The sequence below is a fragment of the Dipodomys merriami genome, unplaced genomic scaffold, assembly GCF_024711535.1.
Source record: "Dipodomys merriami isolate MVZ:Mamm:240054 unplaced genomic scaffold, mDipMer1.0.p SCAF_148, whole genome shotgun sequence".
Lineage (NCBI taxonomy): Eukaryota > Metazoa > Chordata > Mammalia > Rodentia > Heteromyidae > Dipodomys > Dipodomys merriami.
Genome location: NW_027202804.1, coordinates 1,517,121 through 1,538,090, shown reverse-complemented (window position 1 = coordinate 1,538,090; position 20,970 = coordinate 1,517,121). Strand labels below are relative to the sequence as shown.

The following is a 20,970-nucleotide window of genomic DNA, read 5'->3' as shown; positions in this document are numbered from 1 at the left end:
CCCTAGTACTGGCACATGAACACACATGAACACAGCAGCATGTCCTCTGCCAAGTACAAGAAGATTTATCCCCAAAGGAACACCAACGGAACTAGAGTCCCCATGTATTATGCCTCTATTATATGCCAGGACTCCTTCAAAGGAAAGACCAATCCATTCCTCTGACTCCTCCCACCTCTTATTTCATCCTTTCTAGCATCCTGATGCCTGCAGTCTCCCCGTCCCTCGCCACCTTCTCATATGCTCCTGCCACAGTGTGCCTTCAGTCTAGAGACCGAGAAAGGTGTTGGTCTTTAACTCCTTTAACTCCAGCTGCCCCAGTAAGCCCCCAAAGGGAAGCCTTTGGGGAAAGGGGACCCTTTGCTCCTAATTTTCATAGATCAAGGAATAAATTTGGTCCATCCCTTTGTGAACTATAACCATCTCTGTGACCCATCCCAAGGGAACGGAGAGCTGAGGCTGACCATATTTGGTCTCATTCTCTCCTATGTTGGCCTAGAAGAATGAGGTATCTGGAGTTATAGCTCATCAGGAACACATGGTGTGGTGTGGGGTGTGTGTGTGTGTGTGTGTGTGTGTGTGTTGAGGAAGAGTACATATTCCAAAAATGACTACAGTGCATTGGCCATAAGATAGAGATGAGAAACACACTAGTCTGATGACCATGGTAGCCTTTGAGTATAGTAGGTCCACTAAATCCCCTTAAATTACATACATATTTCCCGTTTCAAGGCTCGTGGCTTTGACACCTTTTCGGCAACCTTGGAAACGCCAGGACTTTATTATCAATCGAGTATCGGACATTGAGCATGGTGCTTGGACAGCAGTAAGTTCTTCAGTGTTTGCAGGATGAATAAATCGTGCTGACTTTCCCAGATAGCACACGTGACTTGAATCGAACCGGTGGTCCTTCAGGCAACTGTGGCTTCAAGTCCCCTTCCTCCTCTTTCCTAACGCCTCCAGGCTTGCTGGTCTTTATGTGAGATCTTGGAAGAATGTTCAGGAGAATTCTGTTTGCAGGGAGTTTTACATCTCCCAAACACCATCTGTTCAACCAGGCATTTACTTGCCCTACTCTGTAATCACTACTTTCTCTAGGCTGGGAAAGTGAGGTCTCTGACTTCCCGAGATGTGCTGGAATTTTCTCCTTAGTGACATCTGGTTCCCTCAAGTGCTGGAGGCCAAGACTCTCCAAGAGAACCTGCATGCTTGCTTCTGATGACAGTCATTTCCAGAGCAGGTGCACTCAGGTATTCCTGCAATGCCAGTGGGCCTCCTGCCCCCGCCCCCAAGCCTTGCTGTCCACAGTGTCCTCCACAGTGTCCTCCACATAGCTGGCCTTCCCTTCCTTGGCAGGCATCAGCTTCCCAGCCTGTGCCCTTTAACCTGCAGCTGTCGGTTGAAAGCATTTCCTAGGGGCGTTGCATAAGTGCTCAGAGACACAGTCCTCCTCTTCTGATTCCCTATTGATTCTGACCCTTTCCCCTTGCTCAGTTCTGCAGTATGCAGAGGCCACTCGGAGGATGTCCCCATTTCTTATCCAGTCTGGGCGGTCTGACTGAATATCAGGGTATTTCCCGTCACCTGCATGGTGTCATCGTTACGGTGATCACCACCCTTCCTGAGTACTTCGCACGCCACAGGCACTGTGCTGAGTGTTCTCAAGGGATCACCCTGATACCAAGGATGTCACACATGAAGAATCGGGACCAGAGAGGGAGAGGCACTTACTAAAGATTGCACAGTTAATGTGTGTGTGTGTGTGTGTGTGAGAGAGAGAGAGAGAGAGAGAGAGAGAGAGAGAGAGAGAGAGAGAGAGAGAGAGCGTGCGCTGGGATTTGAGCCTGTGTGTGTCTCTCCAGGGCCTACCCCATCCTTCTTTCTGCCCCCGTCACTCACTGGTGTGTCCTAGACACAGGTCACAGGAGCAGTGGCAGATGGGACAAGTGGAATCTAGCCTCTCTTGCATTACCGTTCTTTATCTGAGTCTACATTCTCCAATCCATCGTTCCCTTGATGGGGGGTTTGCTGTTCCCAGAACTCACAGTTGCTCTTCAGGCAAATCAATGCTCAGTCTGCAGCCCTAGTCCCAGGATCCTGGTGAACTCTGCTGAGACCTTCCGTCTCCACTCTTTGCCACAAAAACACACATGTACTGGTGTGGCTAGCCCTCTTCTACCTGAGCCACGTCTCCAGTCCTTTTGATTTTAGTTTGCTTTATAGATAGGGTCTTGCTTTTTTCCCTACAACAACTTTAGACCACAATCTTCTTAATTCCACCATCCAACTCACCGGGATTACAGGAATGCCTGGCCACAGCTGGTTTCACAATGCATCGTTTAACAGACTATCTGTTAAATTACAGACTTTCCATACCAACAACAAAGAAAGCATCCCATTTATCTGTGCTAGACTTACTTCAGTCATCTAATGGGGAGCTATTAAAACCACCATTCCTCCAATTGGTCTGAATGAATTTGCAATTGGATTTGCTTTATCTGCCTGGACCTACTCACTAAAATTGTTCTCATTGGGGAAGTCATTATGAATTCAGACTCGGCATTTTACAGCCAGAACTGGAAATGCATGATACAGGCATCATATGCCCAGCCTTCCTGAAACGGCATCTTTGGGTTTGCGCACTTTCTCTGTCTGACTACAGAGAGACACAGTTGGTGCCTCTGGGACTCTTGAACATAAGCAACAGATGCCATTGTCACCTTCTTTTTTCCCCCTTTCTTTAATGTCAGTTGTGGGGCTTTAACTCAGGGCCTGGGCACTGTCCCTAAGCCTCTTTATGCTCAAGGCTACTGCTCTACCACTTGAGCCACAGTACCACTTCCAGCTTTTGAATCATTAATTGGAGATAAGAGTCTCACAGGGACTTTTCTGCCTGAGCTGGCTTCGAACCATGATCCTCAGATCTTAGCCCTCTGAGTGGCTAGGATTACAGACGTGAGCCATCAGCATCCAGCTCTCTGTTTTTCCTTTGAGTGTCAGCCTTTCTGTGCTCAGCCAACAGCACTCATGGGAGATTTTGTGCTCTCTGGATTTCCCCCCCTCCCCGCCTACTTTTCCTAGTGGTCCCCTCTCATTTCCTTAACATAATCGGGCCTCTTCACTCTTGAATAGAGACCACAGAATTGCAAAGCAGCATCAAACCATTGGGCCCTTTAGGAAATGCCGTAAGTGCTACAGAGGAAAATGTCTCCACAATTATGCTTTTTGTTGTTGTTGTTTGCTTTTTGTTTATGCCCCTGCAGTATCTCCTGCTCCCTGCGGGCTCTCTTACTCTCTTCAAACTCTCCCACACTTTCAGACTTTCTCCTTGCTATCTCTCACCATCTTATGTCTAGCTTTGCTCACTTTCACATTTATTGTTTTACCCTCCAGGGGTAAATCTTTGCTCTTTCCAAAGTGTATCAGTGAAGCATGTCTTTGATCTTCTTGGTTCTTTTCCTTACCATTACACCACGGTACACCTGGGAACACAAAAGGCTGCCAGGCAAGCACAGCCCAGAGATAATTTCTTTAACCAGGAGAAAGAAATGGAAAAAAAGAACTCAGATCGCTTCTAGGTATTTTCCTATTTGCATTTCCAGTGGAGGGATCATTATTTGTCAGCCTTTGATGTTTAGTGCACTCTAAGCAGTCAGTCTTGCAAGATGGGTTTCCTGCTGGGCACCTGCCACACACCTGTAATCACGGCTACTCAGGAAGCTGAGATCAAGGGGATCTCAGTTCAAGGCTAGCCCAGGCAGAAAGTTTGTGAGAGTCCATCTCAACAGGAAAAGTGGGGCATGGTGATGGGTCCCTGTTATTACAACTGGCCAGTCCAAGCAAAAAGCAAGGCCCTGTCTTTAAAAATCACCAGGTCTGAGGCAATAGTTAAATCGAAGAGTATTTGCTTAGTAAGTATGAAGTCCTGAGTTCAAACCCCAATACTGCCAAGAAAAAAAAAAAAGATGCATTTCTAGAGTTGCTCATAATCGACAGGGAGATGTGAGGGTACCACTTCTGCTACTGTCCCGAGGTTTAGCTTAAATATCAATCTACCAACGTTTGGAGGCCAATTCTTCAGCTGTACTAACCAAGTCTACAGGAACCACATGTGGCTGCCATCTTGGGTAGCACAGGGCTAGGTCATTTCCAGCATCACAGGTTGTCTTGCTGGGGCATGCTCTTCTAGCCTTCATCCTCCCCTCAGCCCCTTTCTTCTATCGAGACAACTGTTTACTCAGCGTCCCCTGTGGGGAACCTGTCTCTTCTGTGGGTTTCATGGAGACACCAAGCTATGGTCATCCGAGATGTATTTAATCCATTTTATATAGAGACTGGTTGGGGCTGGAGAGATTGGAGAATGGGAACACTTAATTCCTAAGTAATGCTTTCCTTGTGAGAAGCACGGGATCCCAGGGCAATGTGTTAATCACTTCGTGCTCTCTGTGCTAGCTGTGACCCTTGTATAACTTTGTCTTGTGGGACTGTCGTCCTGTGTAGTGATTTATTTGCTGATCTCTGACCCCCTGGGAGGTGCTGAATGTCACTGCCACGGTTGTAACATTATTCTAGCCCAGTCCCAAGGTACTGGATGTCTGTTGAATTTAAATCGGATGAGATTGAGTGTTCCATGCGGCCCATGACTGCCCAGCTCTTGTCTGAAGCTGAAACCTCGGTCATCATCAAACATGGACTATAGAGATGTTAACCTTTGGAAGAACCATGGCGGGAGTGAATACCTCCAACTGCCTCCCCAGCAGTGGCTGGGCATAGATAAATAACTCTAGGTCCCCGAATCAAAAGGGCTAGTCTTGACATCAAGGGGAAGCTTGTTTGGGTTCCATTTGTACCATGCTTTTGTTTCTGCTGAAACCTGGCTGTGGATATTTATATTCTCAATATGGCTCCTTGACCATTTCATTCCATGTTGGAAATACTGCTCAGTTGTGTTTTGAATACTAATTTGGACATACGATCTGCATGCATTTCCTCTCACATACAGTAGCCCCAAAGAACTTGGACAACTATATCCAGAGCTATCTGTAACTCTTCCTTCCTGCATACATTATGAAAAAGGGATGCGGGTGGTGGTGGTGAGGTAGCAGCATCACTTACTCAATAAGGAAGTGGTAGGCCATGAAAAGCATCACATGAATTACAGAATATCATATGTCCCAGATGGCTGCAGGGACTAATTGGTATATCTACAAATAGTGGTTAGAGAAAGGTAGGTGGGGTCTTCTGGAGCCAGACCGCAGGGGGACCATTGCAGTGGGAAGAAGGAAATTTGGGGCACTCATAACTTATTCTTTGCATCCTCTGACTGAACACAGGGGGTCCTTTCTAGGCCACAGTCCATTCAGGACAGACAATTCTGGCTGACAACTTAGATAAGAAGTGATTTGAGACTCGCATAAAAGGTGTCCTTGTCTTAGACATTATTTTCCTTCCAGAATAGATTATTATTCTTCTCACAATCTTGAGACCAAATGTGTGCTTTTGAACCAACCAAGAAAAAAAAATGAAAAAAATGAAAAGGAAATGTGAACACAATTTTCGTTTTTTAGATCAATCAATGCTTATTTTCTTAGGCATTTTCAAGCTATCAATTGGGATTAAGTAGCCAGAAATAAAAACTTCAGTTGTTGGGAAATGAGGGGATGAATCAAACATCTGTTTCTTTGACCTCATGTGGATTGGAGTTAAGTGCTTTGATGAACGTGTTATCTGCACTGGCAAGAGCAGAATAAGGGAAGTCACACTTTCCTTGGCTGTTTTTATTGTTTGGTCAAAGCGTCATGTTAGTCTGCTTAGTTATTCTTGGAGCTGGCAAAGGCTGGCGTGGATACTGGAGTCCTTTATGTCCAGCAGACAGAAGGCTGGTGAGAGCATCCATTTGGACTCAGAAAGTGTTTTCCTGGTGTCACCTCTCCTCCAGCCTCTGTCACCTCATTCCTGCAGACACATAGACAGCCCTGACCCCTGGCCATACATCCAGCTTGCAGGCATTTGGATTGTGCATCCACCTCCCCATCTTTTCCTTATTTTCTGTTTCTCTGGTCTCCATGCCTTTCTTGATTCTTTGATTTCTTTAATTTCTCCATCACCCTTTCCCTTCTCTCTATCATGTCCTTGATGAAAGATCTTGTTCTCATTGCAGCCTTCATGCATAGTTCTAAGACCTTCTAGATCTTTCTCCTGAAGAACTGCTAAACAAAGAGGCCCCATAAATAGTCACTGACAGTGGCAACCTCTGAGGTCGTGGGTTGCAGTGGGGGACACCTGGAAGTAGTGATCATACAACCTCTCTTGTGGAGATTGTTATTTTTGACCTTGGCCCTTATTTCTCACGGCTGAAGGAAGCCCTGTTCAGCCCAAGATTACACCTCAACCCTTAAACAGTGATGACGAAAACTGCTTGGGCTAGGCAGACTCTGGGGATATATGGGAGAAAACACATGTGGGAGAAAACACCGTCACTATGATGATCCTGACATACATACATCCACAACATCATTGTGCTCCAGGTTCACCTCTCTGCTCCATAATTCCTGCTATGGGGAGGGGGCTAACGGCCATCGTTCACCAAGGCCAAGACCTCACACTGCTCATGGAGTACACAATACACCTGAACTCCAGGTATGAGAATACATGACCTGATATAATTTCACACACAGATTATTGTATGCTTTTGGTCTCCATGGCATCTTTCACTGTCTTCATACACACCTCTAACACAGAAATGTAACAACCTGTCTAATACTTCCACCAGCAATAGCATGATCACCACATTTCCAGAGGATACAAATCCAGGAAGGAGAGCCAGGTTTTGTTTTGTTTTTAGGGGGGGGGGTGGCAATGAAAGATTGAAAGACTCAAGGAAGAAATGGCCAGTTGGAATGATAAGCCTAAGCTAATAAGACCACATTTAATAAGAATTATATTTAATATGAGTAAGCATTATATTTATAATACTCTGGATTAGGATCAGAAACTTCCACTGCCCTAGAGGATCACGGGAGAACCCTTTATTTTCATATCTATCTAATCAGCATCTTTTATTTTTTTTAATCCGATCTCATTCAGAAAGAAAGGAGAGAAAGAAAAGATAGAGAAAACTGAACATAGCTTAAAAGCAGTTGATTGGTCAGCTGCTCTCCAAAGCCTGGTCCCGAGCCCAGTTTTACCTGGAAACTCATTAGAAATGCAAAAATCTCTGCCCTTACCTCACACCTACTGAGTCAGGGTCAGGCTCAACAATTTATGTGAACAAGCCCTCCTTGGGAATTCTGATAACAAGCCTAAGTTTGCCAGCTTCTGTAATAGTAGATAAAATATTCTTTAAAGGGAAACATCATTCAGAAGTTGGGATGGCATTGAAAATGAAGAGAAAAGGAGGACAGTAGATTTGGAGAGAGCGTCCAGTCTGCCAACACAAAGCAAGACACATAACCAGTCTGTATGCTGTACTAGGCCTCAAGACCCATATAGCTCAACTTCATGCTGAAATTTCAGGATAGATTCATCTGTCTTCATAAAGAAGTAACTATGGCTATAGGCTATACTACTTTTGGGCCACATACCAGAAGGGAGATACACACACACACACACACACACAAACATATGTATAATGTAATATATCCATATCACATTATGAATATCATTATATGCACATATAGCTGATATAGATATATAGGGCTGAATTCAACTCTAAAGAAGATGCAATTATGTCGTTGCAGGAAAACAAATGGAATTGGAGATTATTATGTTAAGTAAAATAAGCAGACTTAGCAAGACCACAACTTGGCAGAATCACTGATTGCCTTTCTGATGAAACAGGAAGCTACAGTCTGTTAGATAGTCAGTCCTAGCTCTTCTCCACTTCCTGTCCCCAGGCCCAGCTCAGGCTGGATGGTGTCTGACAGTTAATCAGCTCTAGAATGAAGGCTTTCTTCTCCAGGGGATCTTCTGCATTTGCAGAACTGTCCAGTAATTTCTTCTGACATTTCTTCATCAGGGTCTTAGGAAATCATAAGTTTTCACACAAAGGGAAACACAGTGAGCTAAACTATGCTTGGAATGCATTAGAGTGTTTGTTTGAGAATGTAGAAATTCCTTTTATTGTTAGACAGTGAAGCTTTGTTCTTCGATTGTGTTGTAAAATGGACCGTTTCATAGAAGCGAAATTTATGGACTGCTGAAGTTTCCCTGAGTCAGCTCTATAGCTGTCTTTAATCCTTTTCCAATGAGTCTTCCCAAAATGCTTCACATACTTGCCTTTGTAACTGGAGCTGTGCACTTGAAGACTAACCTTATTGAATATTCTCTATATCTTGTTTAATTGCTTTATTTATTTGCACAGCAAGCCCATTAGGTAGGCACTACCTAATCCCTGCTTTTTTAGATGAGGACCTTGGAGCTTGGAGAATCTATTACACCTTCCCCAGGTCACACAGGTAAACGTGGTAGACTGGAGAATTTGCTCAAACAGGAGACATAAATTTTGAATATCCTTGATTAATTTATTCCTTCACTCAGCAGATGTTACTTGGGTACCTAACCTATTTGTAGTACTTGGGATCTATTGCATGCTCAGGATCTCTGGAAGCAAAGAAATGTAAGCTGCCTTCAAGGTGGGGGGAGGTTAGAGTAGCAAGTTTAAGAGCTATAACCATCTGGGCAATATGGTCAGGACACCTTGAGAAGTTGGTTAAGTTTTGAGCCCATCTTTCAAAGGAAGGCATCCCTTTTTGTTCTCATGCATTCTTTGTGGATACGGCTGATGAGCTAGACTGGGGACTGCAGGCAGAATTAGATGCTTCCTTGATCCCAAAGAGAAGAAATTGGCAAGATGTGATTAAAAGTTCAACCCAGGGGATAATACAGCCAGGGGATAATGGCTCATGGGTTGGACTGGGAAGTTTGAGTTCTGCAATGTGAGTCTTTCTTAGATGGTGGTTGATAAAACCAAGAAGCACATTACAATCACACTCTTCGGGAGGCAAAATACACGCTCCATGGGATGTGTTCTATTAGTAAGTGGGTATTTAATGCAACTCCCAAGGGCACTTTGGGGAAATGGTGCATTAGAAGCAAGTAGATGCCTTCCCATGGTGATGACTTAGGTATATTTTCATAGCATTCTTTAAAGTCATGTGTTAAGAGAATATATCCAGTAACTTCCTTTATCCAGAGATAATTTAGATCCAGCGTTCGTTCCCATATCCATCAGACCAGGGCTTTGATGTCTCTTTTGGAGCTCCCCTCCTCCTGCAGGTTATAATACAGTCTCTTGATGGCTCCCATTCATCCTTTTGGGTGTTGTCTGTGCGCAAGGTGCTGGCATAAATGAGCGTGATGATGGAGGGGAAGTGGTTGGCTGTTTTGAGATCTTTTCAATTAGGTCTCCTTTCTCCTTCTTGTAGTTTGGCTGGAGGCCATGGTGTCTGGCTGCTTTCCATGTGTCTGTTTGTACCTCTTCCTGGCATTTATATATATATATTTTTTTCATACCCTTGATTAAGTACTAGATTGTCTAATGATTAGGCTAGTCAATATGTGTTTCCAGAGAGAGTAAACAGGCTCCAAGAGAGGACAAAAGGGCTCAGTTTCGAATTAAAGTGAAAACTGCCACTATTTTCGCTGCCAGAAGTCCATTATTTATCTGCCTAGAAGTAATTGAATTTTGTTTTTATTGATGACATCTAGCTAAGTGGCCTTACTATTAGAGACACTAAGCCAGAAAGAAATTTTAAAAAAAGAAGAAAAACAAAGGAAGGGAAGAAAAGAATGGAAGACAAGAAAAGGGAAGGAAAGAAAACCAGGTCGGTGCTCTGTTTGCATCTCATTTTGAATTTCTCTCTTTTCACAGTGGATTGAACTTCATTGACCTGATGGTACGACAAGGAAATATCGACAACCCTCCCAAGACTCCCCTGGTGCCAGGATTTGAATGTTCTGGAATTGTTGAAGCTCTGGGGGACAGTGTGAAAGGCTATGAGGTAAGGTTTTGATTCTGACTTCAAGAGTGATACTCATCTAGAATCCATTGAGATGATGAAAGACTACACCAAAACACATCTGAAACATGTATTACTATTTTATGGGTGACATTTGTTAATGGTAGGCTTTCTTCAGAAGTCTCATAACTCTCTTCTGTACAGTCAGGCTGGAGACGGAATCCAGGCAGGAGTCAGCTGAGCAGTTCTGTTGCTTTGATCAGTTGCAGTGCAGGATGAGAATCTTTCTCCAGAGGCCCAACAGTAAAGAAATGATTTGGGCTCATCTGCTCCGGGCTGGGTATATTTTTTTTAGTAGACTCAAATAATGAGATGAACTGTCAGAGTGGTTAAAAAAACTTCATTTCTTTTGCTGTATTTACACTAGAGGCTATCAGTTCCTCTGTTAAGGGGGTGTCTTCCTGATTTTTTTAAAATTAGCATCTATTAATTGGACAGAGGGGTTGTATTGTAATATTTGCATACATGCATACAATATACTGGAGTCAAATTCATACCCTCTGTTGCTCTATGATTTGGGGAAGAAGAGGAGGCCAATGCTATACCCCCGTTAGCACCTGGTTGAAATCCTTGCTTTGAAGATGAGATCCTGACATTCATCCCTTGGCCTCCCAGGGTCTGGACTCTGCCAGGGGCACAGTCTCTCTCCGTTCCCTCCATGTCTTCATTAGTCAGCTGTTCATTCGGCTTCCTGAAGTATAGTGCGTCTGCACTCAGCTTAGTCATTAATCTGTGAGGTTAGGAAGAAGCCAGTTCTGTTTAGGTGTTAACACATATTGCTCATTCCTCATTTTCATGCACCATGTAATTGCATATTGCATACACATTAGGTCTTCACAAGGATCTTTTGTTAATATTACACTCACTTTTAGTGGTGAGAAAACTTAGAGTCCAATTAAGAGTTCCCCTGATGTACATTTGCATATAATTACATGTTTCTGCTGTGTGTGTGTGTGTGTAAAATGTTGGAGGATTGAACAAGACACTCTACCACTGAACTATACTAGCCCTTCTTTATTCTGAGACATAGTCTTGATAAATTGCTTAGGCTGGTCTTGAACTTGTGGTTCTTCTGCTTTAGTCTCCTGACTACTAGAATATAGGGGTTTAATATCCCACCTGGCTTCTTTTGGAATGTTTTGTGCTTCTTTGGTTATATTTATGTCCACTGTAATGAATCAGTTGTTTGTATCTGAAGTCACACACCAGATTCTGTCGCTCAGTGGCCTTTGGCAAGTACTTTGTCTCTCTTTGCCTCAGTTTAAATGTCTGTAGAAACTCAGTGATTCATCTGTACTGTGGGAAAAGAATAGAACCCATTCAAAGAATTTTTGCTTGTTTTTGTTTAGGTAGGGTAAAACATAATTACTAAGCCACAAAGAAAATGATACAAGCTTTGTGCTAGTGAGGTTTATCTGAGATGTGATTATTGCTAATTATCAATTGCTAATTGATAATTGCTAGGCAGGGTGGTTCATGCCTATCATCCTGACTACTCAGGAAGCTGAGATTGGAAAGATCATTGTTCAAAGACGCCTGGACAAAATGTTCACAAGACTCCCATCCTAACCAATGAAAAGCTGCGTATGGTCGCACATGCCACTCTCCCAGAAGAAATCATAAATAGGATTACAGTCCACCTGGCTTAGGCAAAAATTGAGACCTTATTTGAAATACAGCGAAAGCAGAAACAGCTGGAGACACAACTTTAAGTGGTAGAGTGGCCGCCTAACAATTACAGGCTTAAGTTCAAACCCTTATACCTCAAAAGTAAATAAGTAAATAAATAAATGAAATCAATGATAAGAAAATGTGCCTAAGCTTACATATGCAAGATATGAGTCTTTGAAGAAATCATTCTGACCCCAGGAATTTGGGTTTTTGCATTCAAGTCTTCATAGAAGCAACTGACATATCAAATAGTGCCAGAATGATTTCATATAACTAATACTTGGCAACTCATGCAAGCTATTAATATTTATTCACTTATTTGTATTCATTGTGTCATTTGTATTCATTGTGTCATTGTTAATGATGATAGATTGTGGGGGGTGAAACCCCAGGATTCTGAAGAGAAGAGTCTTCCTCCCTTCCCCCACCCATACACAGTGTTTAGCTATTTCAACTCCTGATAAAAGAAACTCAGTGTCCACATTTGAAGATGACGTGAAATCCTTAGGGAAATGGCTGCCATGTAAAACGTTTCTCATAAATGCTAGCTGCTGCTCCTCTCACCGGTGGCACTCTTTCCATTTCTCCCTATGCCTAGTCCTTCTTATGTAGACTTCCACTCTTGGGGTTTTATTTGGTTTTTCTTTGAGTTAGGGTTCTCTCTATTATAGCCAAAGCTGACTTCCAACTTGAGATCTACTGCTTCAGCCTCCCATGTGCTTGGGGAGGGAAGGAAGGCAAGTGGGAACAGAAGCCCCAGATAACACAATGTGTGCGTGCGTGCATGCGTGCGTGCGTGCGTGCGTGCGTGCGTGTGTGTGTGTGTGTGTGTGTGTGCGCGCACGCGCGCGCACCTGCCAGTCCCAGAGCTTGATATTGAGGCCAGTACACTATCCCTGACCATTTTTACTCAAGGTTAACACTCTCCTGAGCCACAGCTCCACTTCTGGCTTTCTGATGGCTAATTGGAAAGAAGAATCTCATGGACTTTCCTGCCCAGGCTGGCTTCAAACCCCAGTCCTCAGATCTCGAGTAGCTAGGATTACAGGCGTGAGCCACAGGCATCCAACAACATATACGGTTCTGAAGCAGACTTTTCCTTGTCCAGATCTCAGGATGATCTCAGGGAAGGGAGAGCCTACTTGAACTTAGGTGAAACTTCTAGAGGATAAAGAAAAGAGGGAATCAGAAAGTCTGCCAGGCTGCGGTGGTAGATTGTTGGCCTTTTTTCTCTCTTGGCTCTGCATTGCCTGTATGGCTGCGACAGGACAATCTGTGACTGGGACATCTCTCCTGCAATGGGCCAGCTGGGCACGTTGACCTAAGGACACGCTGGAACCCAAAGCAGAGATGCCCGGAATCACTTAGAATGTTGTCCATGCTCTCCCCACCTGCTTCATCTGCTTGAATTTCTCATTATGCAGAACTGAAAAGGGCCAGGGTTGGTCTGTTATCTTTCATTTCCTGGCTGGCTGGACAAATGGGTCCTTGCAAACCCTGCCAGCCACACACCCCAGTTATGACAATGCTGTTCCAAAATAAACACGACTGGCCAGCCTGGCAAATCCCCAGTGGGCCTGGGAATTTTCCTATCGGCTCGTCTGGAATCCCTGGGCCTGCCCTCCCCACCCTTCCCCACACAATAAATGATCTTAACATCTCTGGACCGAATGCACCATTACCACCAGTGCGTCCTGCTTTTGGCTTAGGGCTTTATTCTCTACTAAAATATCTTTTCGGAACGGTCTTGCCTCCTCCTACACTCAGTCACTGGCAGTACTGACCAACTGAATTTTTTAAAAAGCAAATGGTTAAACGTTTAAAGAGCATAGGCTATACCTTGTTTACAAAGGTATCTTCAGTGCCTAAAAAACTTCAGATTGAAAGGGGGGCTGAAGGAACAGTCCTGACAAGGAGATGACTAGGACGCTGTGAAAACGTTTGGGATCAGACAACCTTCTCCTGGGTCATCTTAGAGCAGAGACTCAACCTTTGAGACCCTCTATTCCCTTTGTCCATGAAGAGATCATGCAGATTAAGTAGTTTAGTTCTAATGAACATTACAGGGTCTGCTTCATCATTCCTGTCTGAGAAGTGATAGCTTTCCTGTGAGGATCAAATGCAAATATAGGAAATTCTCCCAACGAGGAGTGATGAATTCTTCAGCTACATTGTCAGTCCAAGGATGATTAAGATATGGCAGCTAAAGCCTGAGGAACCCTCAAGAAGAGTACAAGAGAAAGGTGGTTTTGCAAGAATGGAGGAAGGGTCTTCCTGCCTTGATCAACCCTGCCAATATTGCCCTGGCCTCTTCCTGCTCCCTACAATGATGTTCAGGTTGTCACAGATAGAACAGATCTTCCTCCACCCAACTTCCTTGGAACTAAGGACGAGGTAAAGATGGGTAGACAGGAACCATGGAGCTGTGGGCGGTCCCTCAAGTTAGTTGTTAAACATTAAACTTCACTAGCCATGGATAGAGTGTTTGCTACAACTGTACAAAAAGTTATTCGTTTCATCAATGAATAGAGGACTGTGAGACTCAGAAGAATGTGGGTAGAGAAGTGCTTTATCCTTTTTGTACCATGGACAGTTCCTGCTACTTTTGGTCCCTCACAGAGCCTTCACTAACCCTGTGTTTCCCCATTCTCAGATCGGGGACCGTGTGATGGCCTTTGTCAATTATAATGCCTGGGCAGAGGTGGTGTGCACGCCAGCGGAGTTTGTCTACAAGATCCCAGATGACATGACCTTCTCCGAGGCGGCCGCCTTCCCCATGAACTTCGTCACCGCCTACATGATGCTCTTTGAGGTCGCCAACCTCCGGGAAGGGATGTCCGTGCTGGTGCACTCAGCCGGCGGTGGAGTGGTAAGTTGGCTGCTTGTGATGCAGCTTCCAGAAAGTCATGCTGGCGGAAGCAAAGTGACGTGTAGCAGATTCTTTGGAGCGATCTGTGGTTCTGGCGGTGCTCACGTGGCTTGCACAGGCTTTGTTTATGATGACGCTGGGTATAGGGTTTGTCTGGAGCCTAGAAAAGTCACCAGGATGGCATGAGAAGGCACAGGGATCTCAGCTGGCTTTGGTAGGGGAGGTGGTCCTCATCATGGGTAGAATCAAATACATTCATCATTGTGGGCTCTCTCATGTCCTGATAGTATAATCTGAAGTGCCAAAATGGTGGGCTACTTACTTTCGCAATGAATGACACCGTGTTCCAGATAGCTCCTCTGTTTATGACGTGTATTCTTTTGTGTGCTGGTATATTTTCTTGAGTGGGAAAAAGGTGGCAGAGATAAGACTGGCACACTAGGAATTATTCATTGACCAGAGAACACCCAGGAAAGTCATTGCAGGTAGCGGATTTTGTGTTGTCTTTTTCTGGGATGTCTTTGCCAAGGAGGTAAACGGAGGGAGCTCAAGGAAGGCAGATGTTTGTACATGGTTTCACTGCACCGTCTGAGTCCCTGTCATTCAGTAGAGGCTGTGCTCTCCACCCCCCACCCCCTTGTCCCATAGCAGGTAGTGTGTCTGCATTGTGGTCAGCTTGGCTTGGATGGAACTCTAGTATTTTTGAGAGTCAGGGAATCACTCACCAACTCAGTAAATCCATATTAAGCAATACTGTGTTTTAGACTCTGTGCATGCAGAGATCCACAAGAAAGAGGTCCCAAAATATCATCTAACAGGGTTTGAAAGGCTCTCAAGAGTTGGTGATTCTGTAGTTACTCTTAGAACTAAGTGTATTTTCTTTTCTATTTTTTTTTGATGCTGTTACTAAGACTTGAACTCAGGGCCTAGGCACACTGTCCTTTAGCTTCTTTGTTCAAGTAGAGCCACAGCTCTACTTCTGGCTTTTTGGTAAGCCACTGGGGATATGAGTCTTACTGATTTTCCTGCCTGAGCTGGCTTTGATCCTTAATCCTTAAATCTCAGGCTCTTGAGTAGCTGGGATTATGTAAGTGTAACCCACCAGAGCCTAGAAATATTTTAGGTGAAGGTTTTATGAACATTGATTTAAAAAAAATCCTGGCTGTTTCAAAACTCTGTATCAAAACTCTGTGCCAATGTAAAGCACATTCCTATATTTCCTCTCCAAGGAAACAAGCCTACATCCAAAATGATGGCGGCAAAGATATGAACGAAAAGGGATGTTGTTCAAAAAATATATTCAATCACTTTAGCAAATTTGCTGATGTCTTTTGACCGTGAATAAAGATATAATAAAAGCTAAAAGTCCCTTAGAAAAGAGATAGATTTCAGTTCCAGCAATCTGCTCACAGCAAGCAAGCCATTTAAAATGCTGGCATTTATTATTGTAGCGTGCTCAGCATACAAAGTGTTAGAGATTTGTTTTCATATTATCAGCATAAACTCCAGTCTTTACAGTGATGTTGCTCTCAGTCCTGCCAAGAGTTTCTTTGTTGGCACTGGTGATGTTTCATTTCATTTTACTTTATTTTTTTTCTCTTGTGTTTGTTCCTATGAAAGGGGGGAATTATCAAGGGCAGAAAATCTTGGGAAATAACAGAAGTTCTTTTGTTGTGTTTTGTTTTTTACCATTCCTTAGTCTAGGCTTAGAGACACCTCGGACAATAAGAACTAAAATAGGTGAAGGAAATGAGGAAAGCAAGCAGAGAAGAGAATAAGATAATATACAAAATCCAGGCTATGGTGTCCTAAGCTTTGTTGAGCTGGACAACGGTGTTGTCTCTTAGCTTTGTAACAGTGAGTGAAATGGAGAGAAATCATCATCCATTTGAATTCAATGGAAGCAAAGCCATTACTAGAGAAAACCATAACTCGTTGTTTGGGAGATAGTAGGCATATCTGCATCCCCCCTCCCCACATTCTCCTGATTCTCATGAGAGACATATGAAAAACAGTGCACATTTTCACTGGAATTGTTCCAGCGAACGCAACTATCTCTACGAATGTTTTCTGATGCCATGCATCAGAAACAGCATCAAAGTAAAGTAAAATTTAGCCAAAGACAATAAATGGGGGATCCAGAAGGATGTGATCTGACTTAATCTTTGAACTCATAACTCAGGTGGGGCTGAGGAAGGTGGGGCGGGGAGGTGGGGAAATCTTGAGCAGCTTTTCTCCCAATGATGATTTGGTAGGCGCTACATGGCAGCCACCATGAGAGAATGGAGTTTTGTCCAGTGGTGCAGGCTCGTGTATGTGACCACGCAACTAGGCTGGGCTTGATGCTACCATACACAAATGGAGGCATCCCATCCAGAGAGGAGCCAGCACCACCCACCCTCCAGGGTAGACAGCACAGTGAGTTGACCCCAGTTAGAATTAGATTCTTCTCCAGTTCTCGAGGTAGGGGAGCCCCATTGGTTCATACATATTATCTGTGAACCCTGGGGAGGAAGAGAAGCACTTCCCATCTCTGCCAGTCACATTCATGGTTGAGGTAGCAGGCAGGATAATGGCGCCCTGCAGACAGACCGGCGAGTGTGTTGCCTTACATGGCAAAAGGAATTTCACAGATGCAGTTGGGCTAAGGACCTCGAGATGGAGACATTCGCTTGGCCTATGGACCCAAAGTGATCACTGGGGTCCTTAAAGATGGAAGAGGGAGGCCCAAGAGGCAGAGAAATTTGAAGATGCTCCATTGAAGAGGCTTTGCAGCCACTAGATGCTGGGAGAGACAGGAAGTAGATTCCCCGGTGTAGGAACCCAGCCCTGCCTAACACCTTGATTTTTGTCCAGTGGTCTTTAGATGTCTAGCACTGTAATAATAAGTATGTGTTGAACCACCAAGTTTGTAATCATTGGTGTTACAGCAGCCATAGTTAACTAATACAGCAATGAGGCCACTTTTCCTGGTCTACCTCCCCCTTTCCTCTTCCCTGTGGTGATCCTATAGAAACTTGAGAAAAGCACAAGGGAGCAAATGACAGAGCAGGGATTTGAACCCTAACCTGCTGGACTCCAAACCTATTCTGTTTCCACTCTACACCCTGCCATGTTGAGAGGACACAGATTCTTCCTTCCTCCAGTTTCCTCATTCATGTAATAAATATTGATTCAACCTCTACCCAGTGGTAAGTATAGACATTTAAAGAGCCACAGATTATAGCCCTGGAATACATTTGCAAAGTTGGTGCTGATGAGATAGTTTAAAAAAAGAAGATTAAGCCTAATTAAGATAAAGCTGCCTAAATTGGGTTTCAAAAACCAATCAATGCTAATGCCACTAAGTCTTCTGTCTACTGTGCACCAAAGGCGGGGACAGGGGATTTGCAGACAGTACCCGAGGCTTGACGACCTTAGCTGGGATTTTGAGGAATTTTCCTCTGGCATTGGAACAACTCCATCCAGAACAGATTATGCTGTTGCTGGCATTTCCCAAGTGCCTTCTCGCCCTCTAAACCGTGGAAGAACCGGCTTCCCTCTGACATATCACCACCAGATGGCCTGAGATGGTAATGCCCTTAATTAGATCCAGTTGAAACTTAAAGGGAAAGGAAAGGAAGAAGAAACAGAATGGGACTCAGGTCTGGAAGTTCAACAGTTTTGTTGCCAATCCTATTTAACGGTACTGGGGTTTGAACTCAGGAACTTGTAGTTGCTACACCAGTCCTATACCACTTGAGTCACAACCTTCAGCTCTGTGCTGGGTTCTTTGGAATCATTATTCATTTAACTTGGATGAAGTCCTCCATGCTGGAGGGTACAGAACAGTAAGGAGGACATGATCGGGGCAGGAGCCCTCAGCTTAGTCCCAGCTCTCTCTTCTTGACTACCATAAGACTCAGTTTCCCACCCACAAGCACTTGGTACACCTCTGACCATCCCCACTGCGAAGAGTTCCACTGTTTCCATTCTAAGACCACAACGCCAGTTAGTCAGAGGGGAAAATTGGAACCCAACATCCAGGGGTAGCGCTAACACTGCCCCTCCACATAGCAGCAGCCTCGGCCATACCTGCCTCTTCCCTAATTCCCTCCACCTGCCCTGCCACCAAACATTCAGTCCCCCAGGGCCCTGCAATGATAGGAAACAGAACTGCTAAAAATTTAAAGAGAACAAAGTAGCTCCATCATGTCCTTCATAAATAATCAAAAGGATGAGGATTAACTTCCTTGAGGTGAGGCGGGGATTTGGTATGGTTAGAAGCCCCCGCTTCTCTAACTGCTAGCCTGGGAATCAAGCACCTGCATTCTGAAATGTTAGACATGCTCTTGTCAGATATGTCATGATATGGCGTCCTGCCATCCCTCCCCCAATTTCTAGAATCTTCTGATGCCCAAGCCAGATACCGCATTCCTCATACTTCTAGTCTGCTGCCAGGTAAAAGTTTATATCTATAACACTTCTTCTGGGCCCCATCCGTGCCCTGCTAAAGCATCCCTCGATCTTTATTTCACTCCTTCACAGTAACTCATGTTTGCTTGAAGAAGCTACCTTCATCATAAATATTGTAAAGGTTGAATTTGGCCTTGGAGACAGGATTCATTTACTCAGTATCAGCGGAATAAACACATCAGCTCTTAAGAGGCAAAGTGCTAAAACAAAATTAACCCCAGCCATTTCCATACATTCTCTATGAGGCAGAAAAGATTACCTCCCCATTTTAGCAGAGGAAAAAGACACAGAGAGGTGAGTGACTTGCCACAGGGCACACTATATTAAAAAGAAGAGCTGGCATGGGGCTTTTGTTGAATCAGGACTCTTTGTTTTTTAAGTGCTGAGATGCAGATGGGGTAGCGGGGATACAGTGCTGAGAGAAGATTCTTTCTGCTTCGAGTAAGATGGGTTTTGTTGGCAGGCTTTCTTCTCTAAGAATAACCTGGCGTGAACAAGGGCTGAGAGAAGGGGAGGATCTTTGGTTGACCAGCTGATTTCCAAGCCAGGCAGATTCAGTGCTGGAGTTGTCCTGGGCCTTAACTTTCCAGATTTCATGTCCTGGAAGGCCAGGGTGGTATAATCCCTCAACCCTGTATCCCAAGCTCTAAGCCCATGGCCCAGCAGGTAGGTGTGGCTCACTAACTACTTGAAAAAAAGAATGAAGATATTAAGGAAAGAAGAACAAAGGAAGTTATTTAGATCACCCAGGTTTTGGCTGGTCATGGGTGATGGTCATATGTCTATAAATCTAGCTACCTGGAGACTAGAGTGGAAGGATCAAAGTTCAAGACCAACCTGGCAGAAGAGTTCTTGAAAAAAAAAATTTAAAAAAAAACACAAAAACAAAACTCAGAGCTGAGCCAGGCCTCAGTGGCTCATGCTTGTAATCTTATCTACTCAGGAGGCTGAGATCTGAGGATTGCGCAGTTCAAAGCCAGCCTGAGCAGGAATGTCTGTGAGACTCTTATCTCCAATTAACCACCAGAAAACTAGAAGTGGCACTGTGACTCAAGTGGTAGAGAGCAAGCCTTGAGCTGAAGAGCTGAGGGACAGTGCCCAGGCCCAGAGTTCAAGACCCATGACCCACAAAAAAACCAGAGCTAGATAAATGGCCCAAGTGGTAAAGCCTCAATATAGTGAACATGAGGCCCCGAGTTCTAACCTGTATACCAGAAAAAAAGTCTAGCATTTAGAGAAGAATTAGTTTATCCTTGCTTCTCTAGTTTCCACATAAGAGACCCAAGGCACATTTTTTCAAACCTCCTGTAACCTCATTTTGTTATCTGTTAAAAAAATAAGCATAATACCCATATTCTCATCTTTATGTGGTGTTTCATAAAAGGGACCATGTAATTGGATTAACATGCTCTGTGGCTCCTAGAAAATTCACGTGTTAGCTGCTATATTACTACCATTATTACCATCCTATTATTACTACTGCTATAATTGTCCAATTAGAAAGCATTACTCAGTGGTCCTTTGACATTTATAGCCAGAAACAAGGGAGCAGCACATCACGCGATCTGGGCGAGGGTGAGTAGCTGTTGAAGCCTGAAGTGGGGGCAGGTGAAGCCATCTCAGCTTCCTGGAAGTGAGGGTGGTGAAATCAATCTCACTTCCCTTCATATCTTGTCTCACAGCCACTGCTTGGCACTCTCATGATTAATGGGATGCTCTTACTTGTCCCTTTGCAAACATCAGTTTCCTTGAACATACGAGGTGCAATTAAACGTTAAGGAAAATTCTGCTCTGGAGATCTGGCCCCTTGAACACACACTGAGAGCTCAAAGCATGTGCACTGATCTTGGCTGAGGTCATATGACCCTGGAGACCCATCTGCATCCTCCATGACACATCAGGCAAGGGCTCGGTTGCTTTTACAAATATGATTGCCATATTAAGACGAATCAGCTC

The 20,970-nt window shown here is 44.2% G+C and overlaps 1 protein-coding gene across 1 annotated transcript in view; it reads left to right on the top strand.

Annotated features, from left to right (window-relative positions):
* The window catches only part of LOC138826686 (synaptic vesicle membrane protein VAT-1 homolog-like), a 97,680-nt gene that overhangs the window by 9,266 nt on the left and 67,444 nt on the right, over window positions 1-20,970 (top strand). The window contains exons 2-3 of the mRNA XM_070021916.1: window positions 9,872-10,001; window positions 14,344-14,559. Coding sequence (XP_069878017.1) covers window positions 9,872-10,001; window positions 14,344-14,559 — 346 coding nt within the window. The remainder of the gene's footprint in view (window positions 1-9,871; window positions 10,002-14,343; window positions 14,560-20,970) is intronic.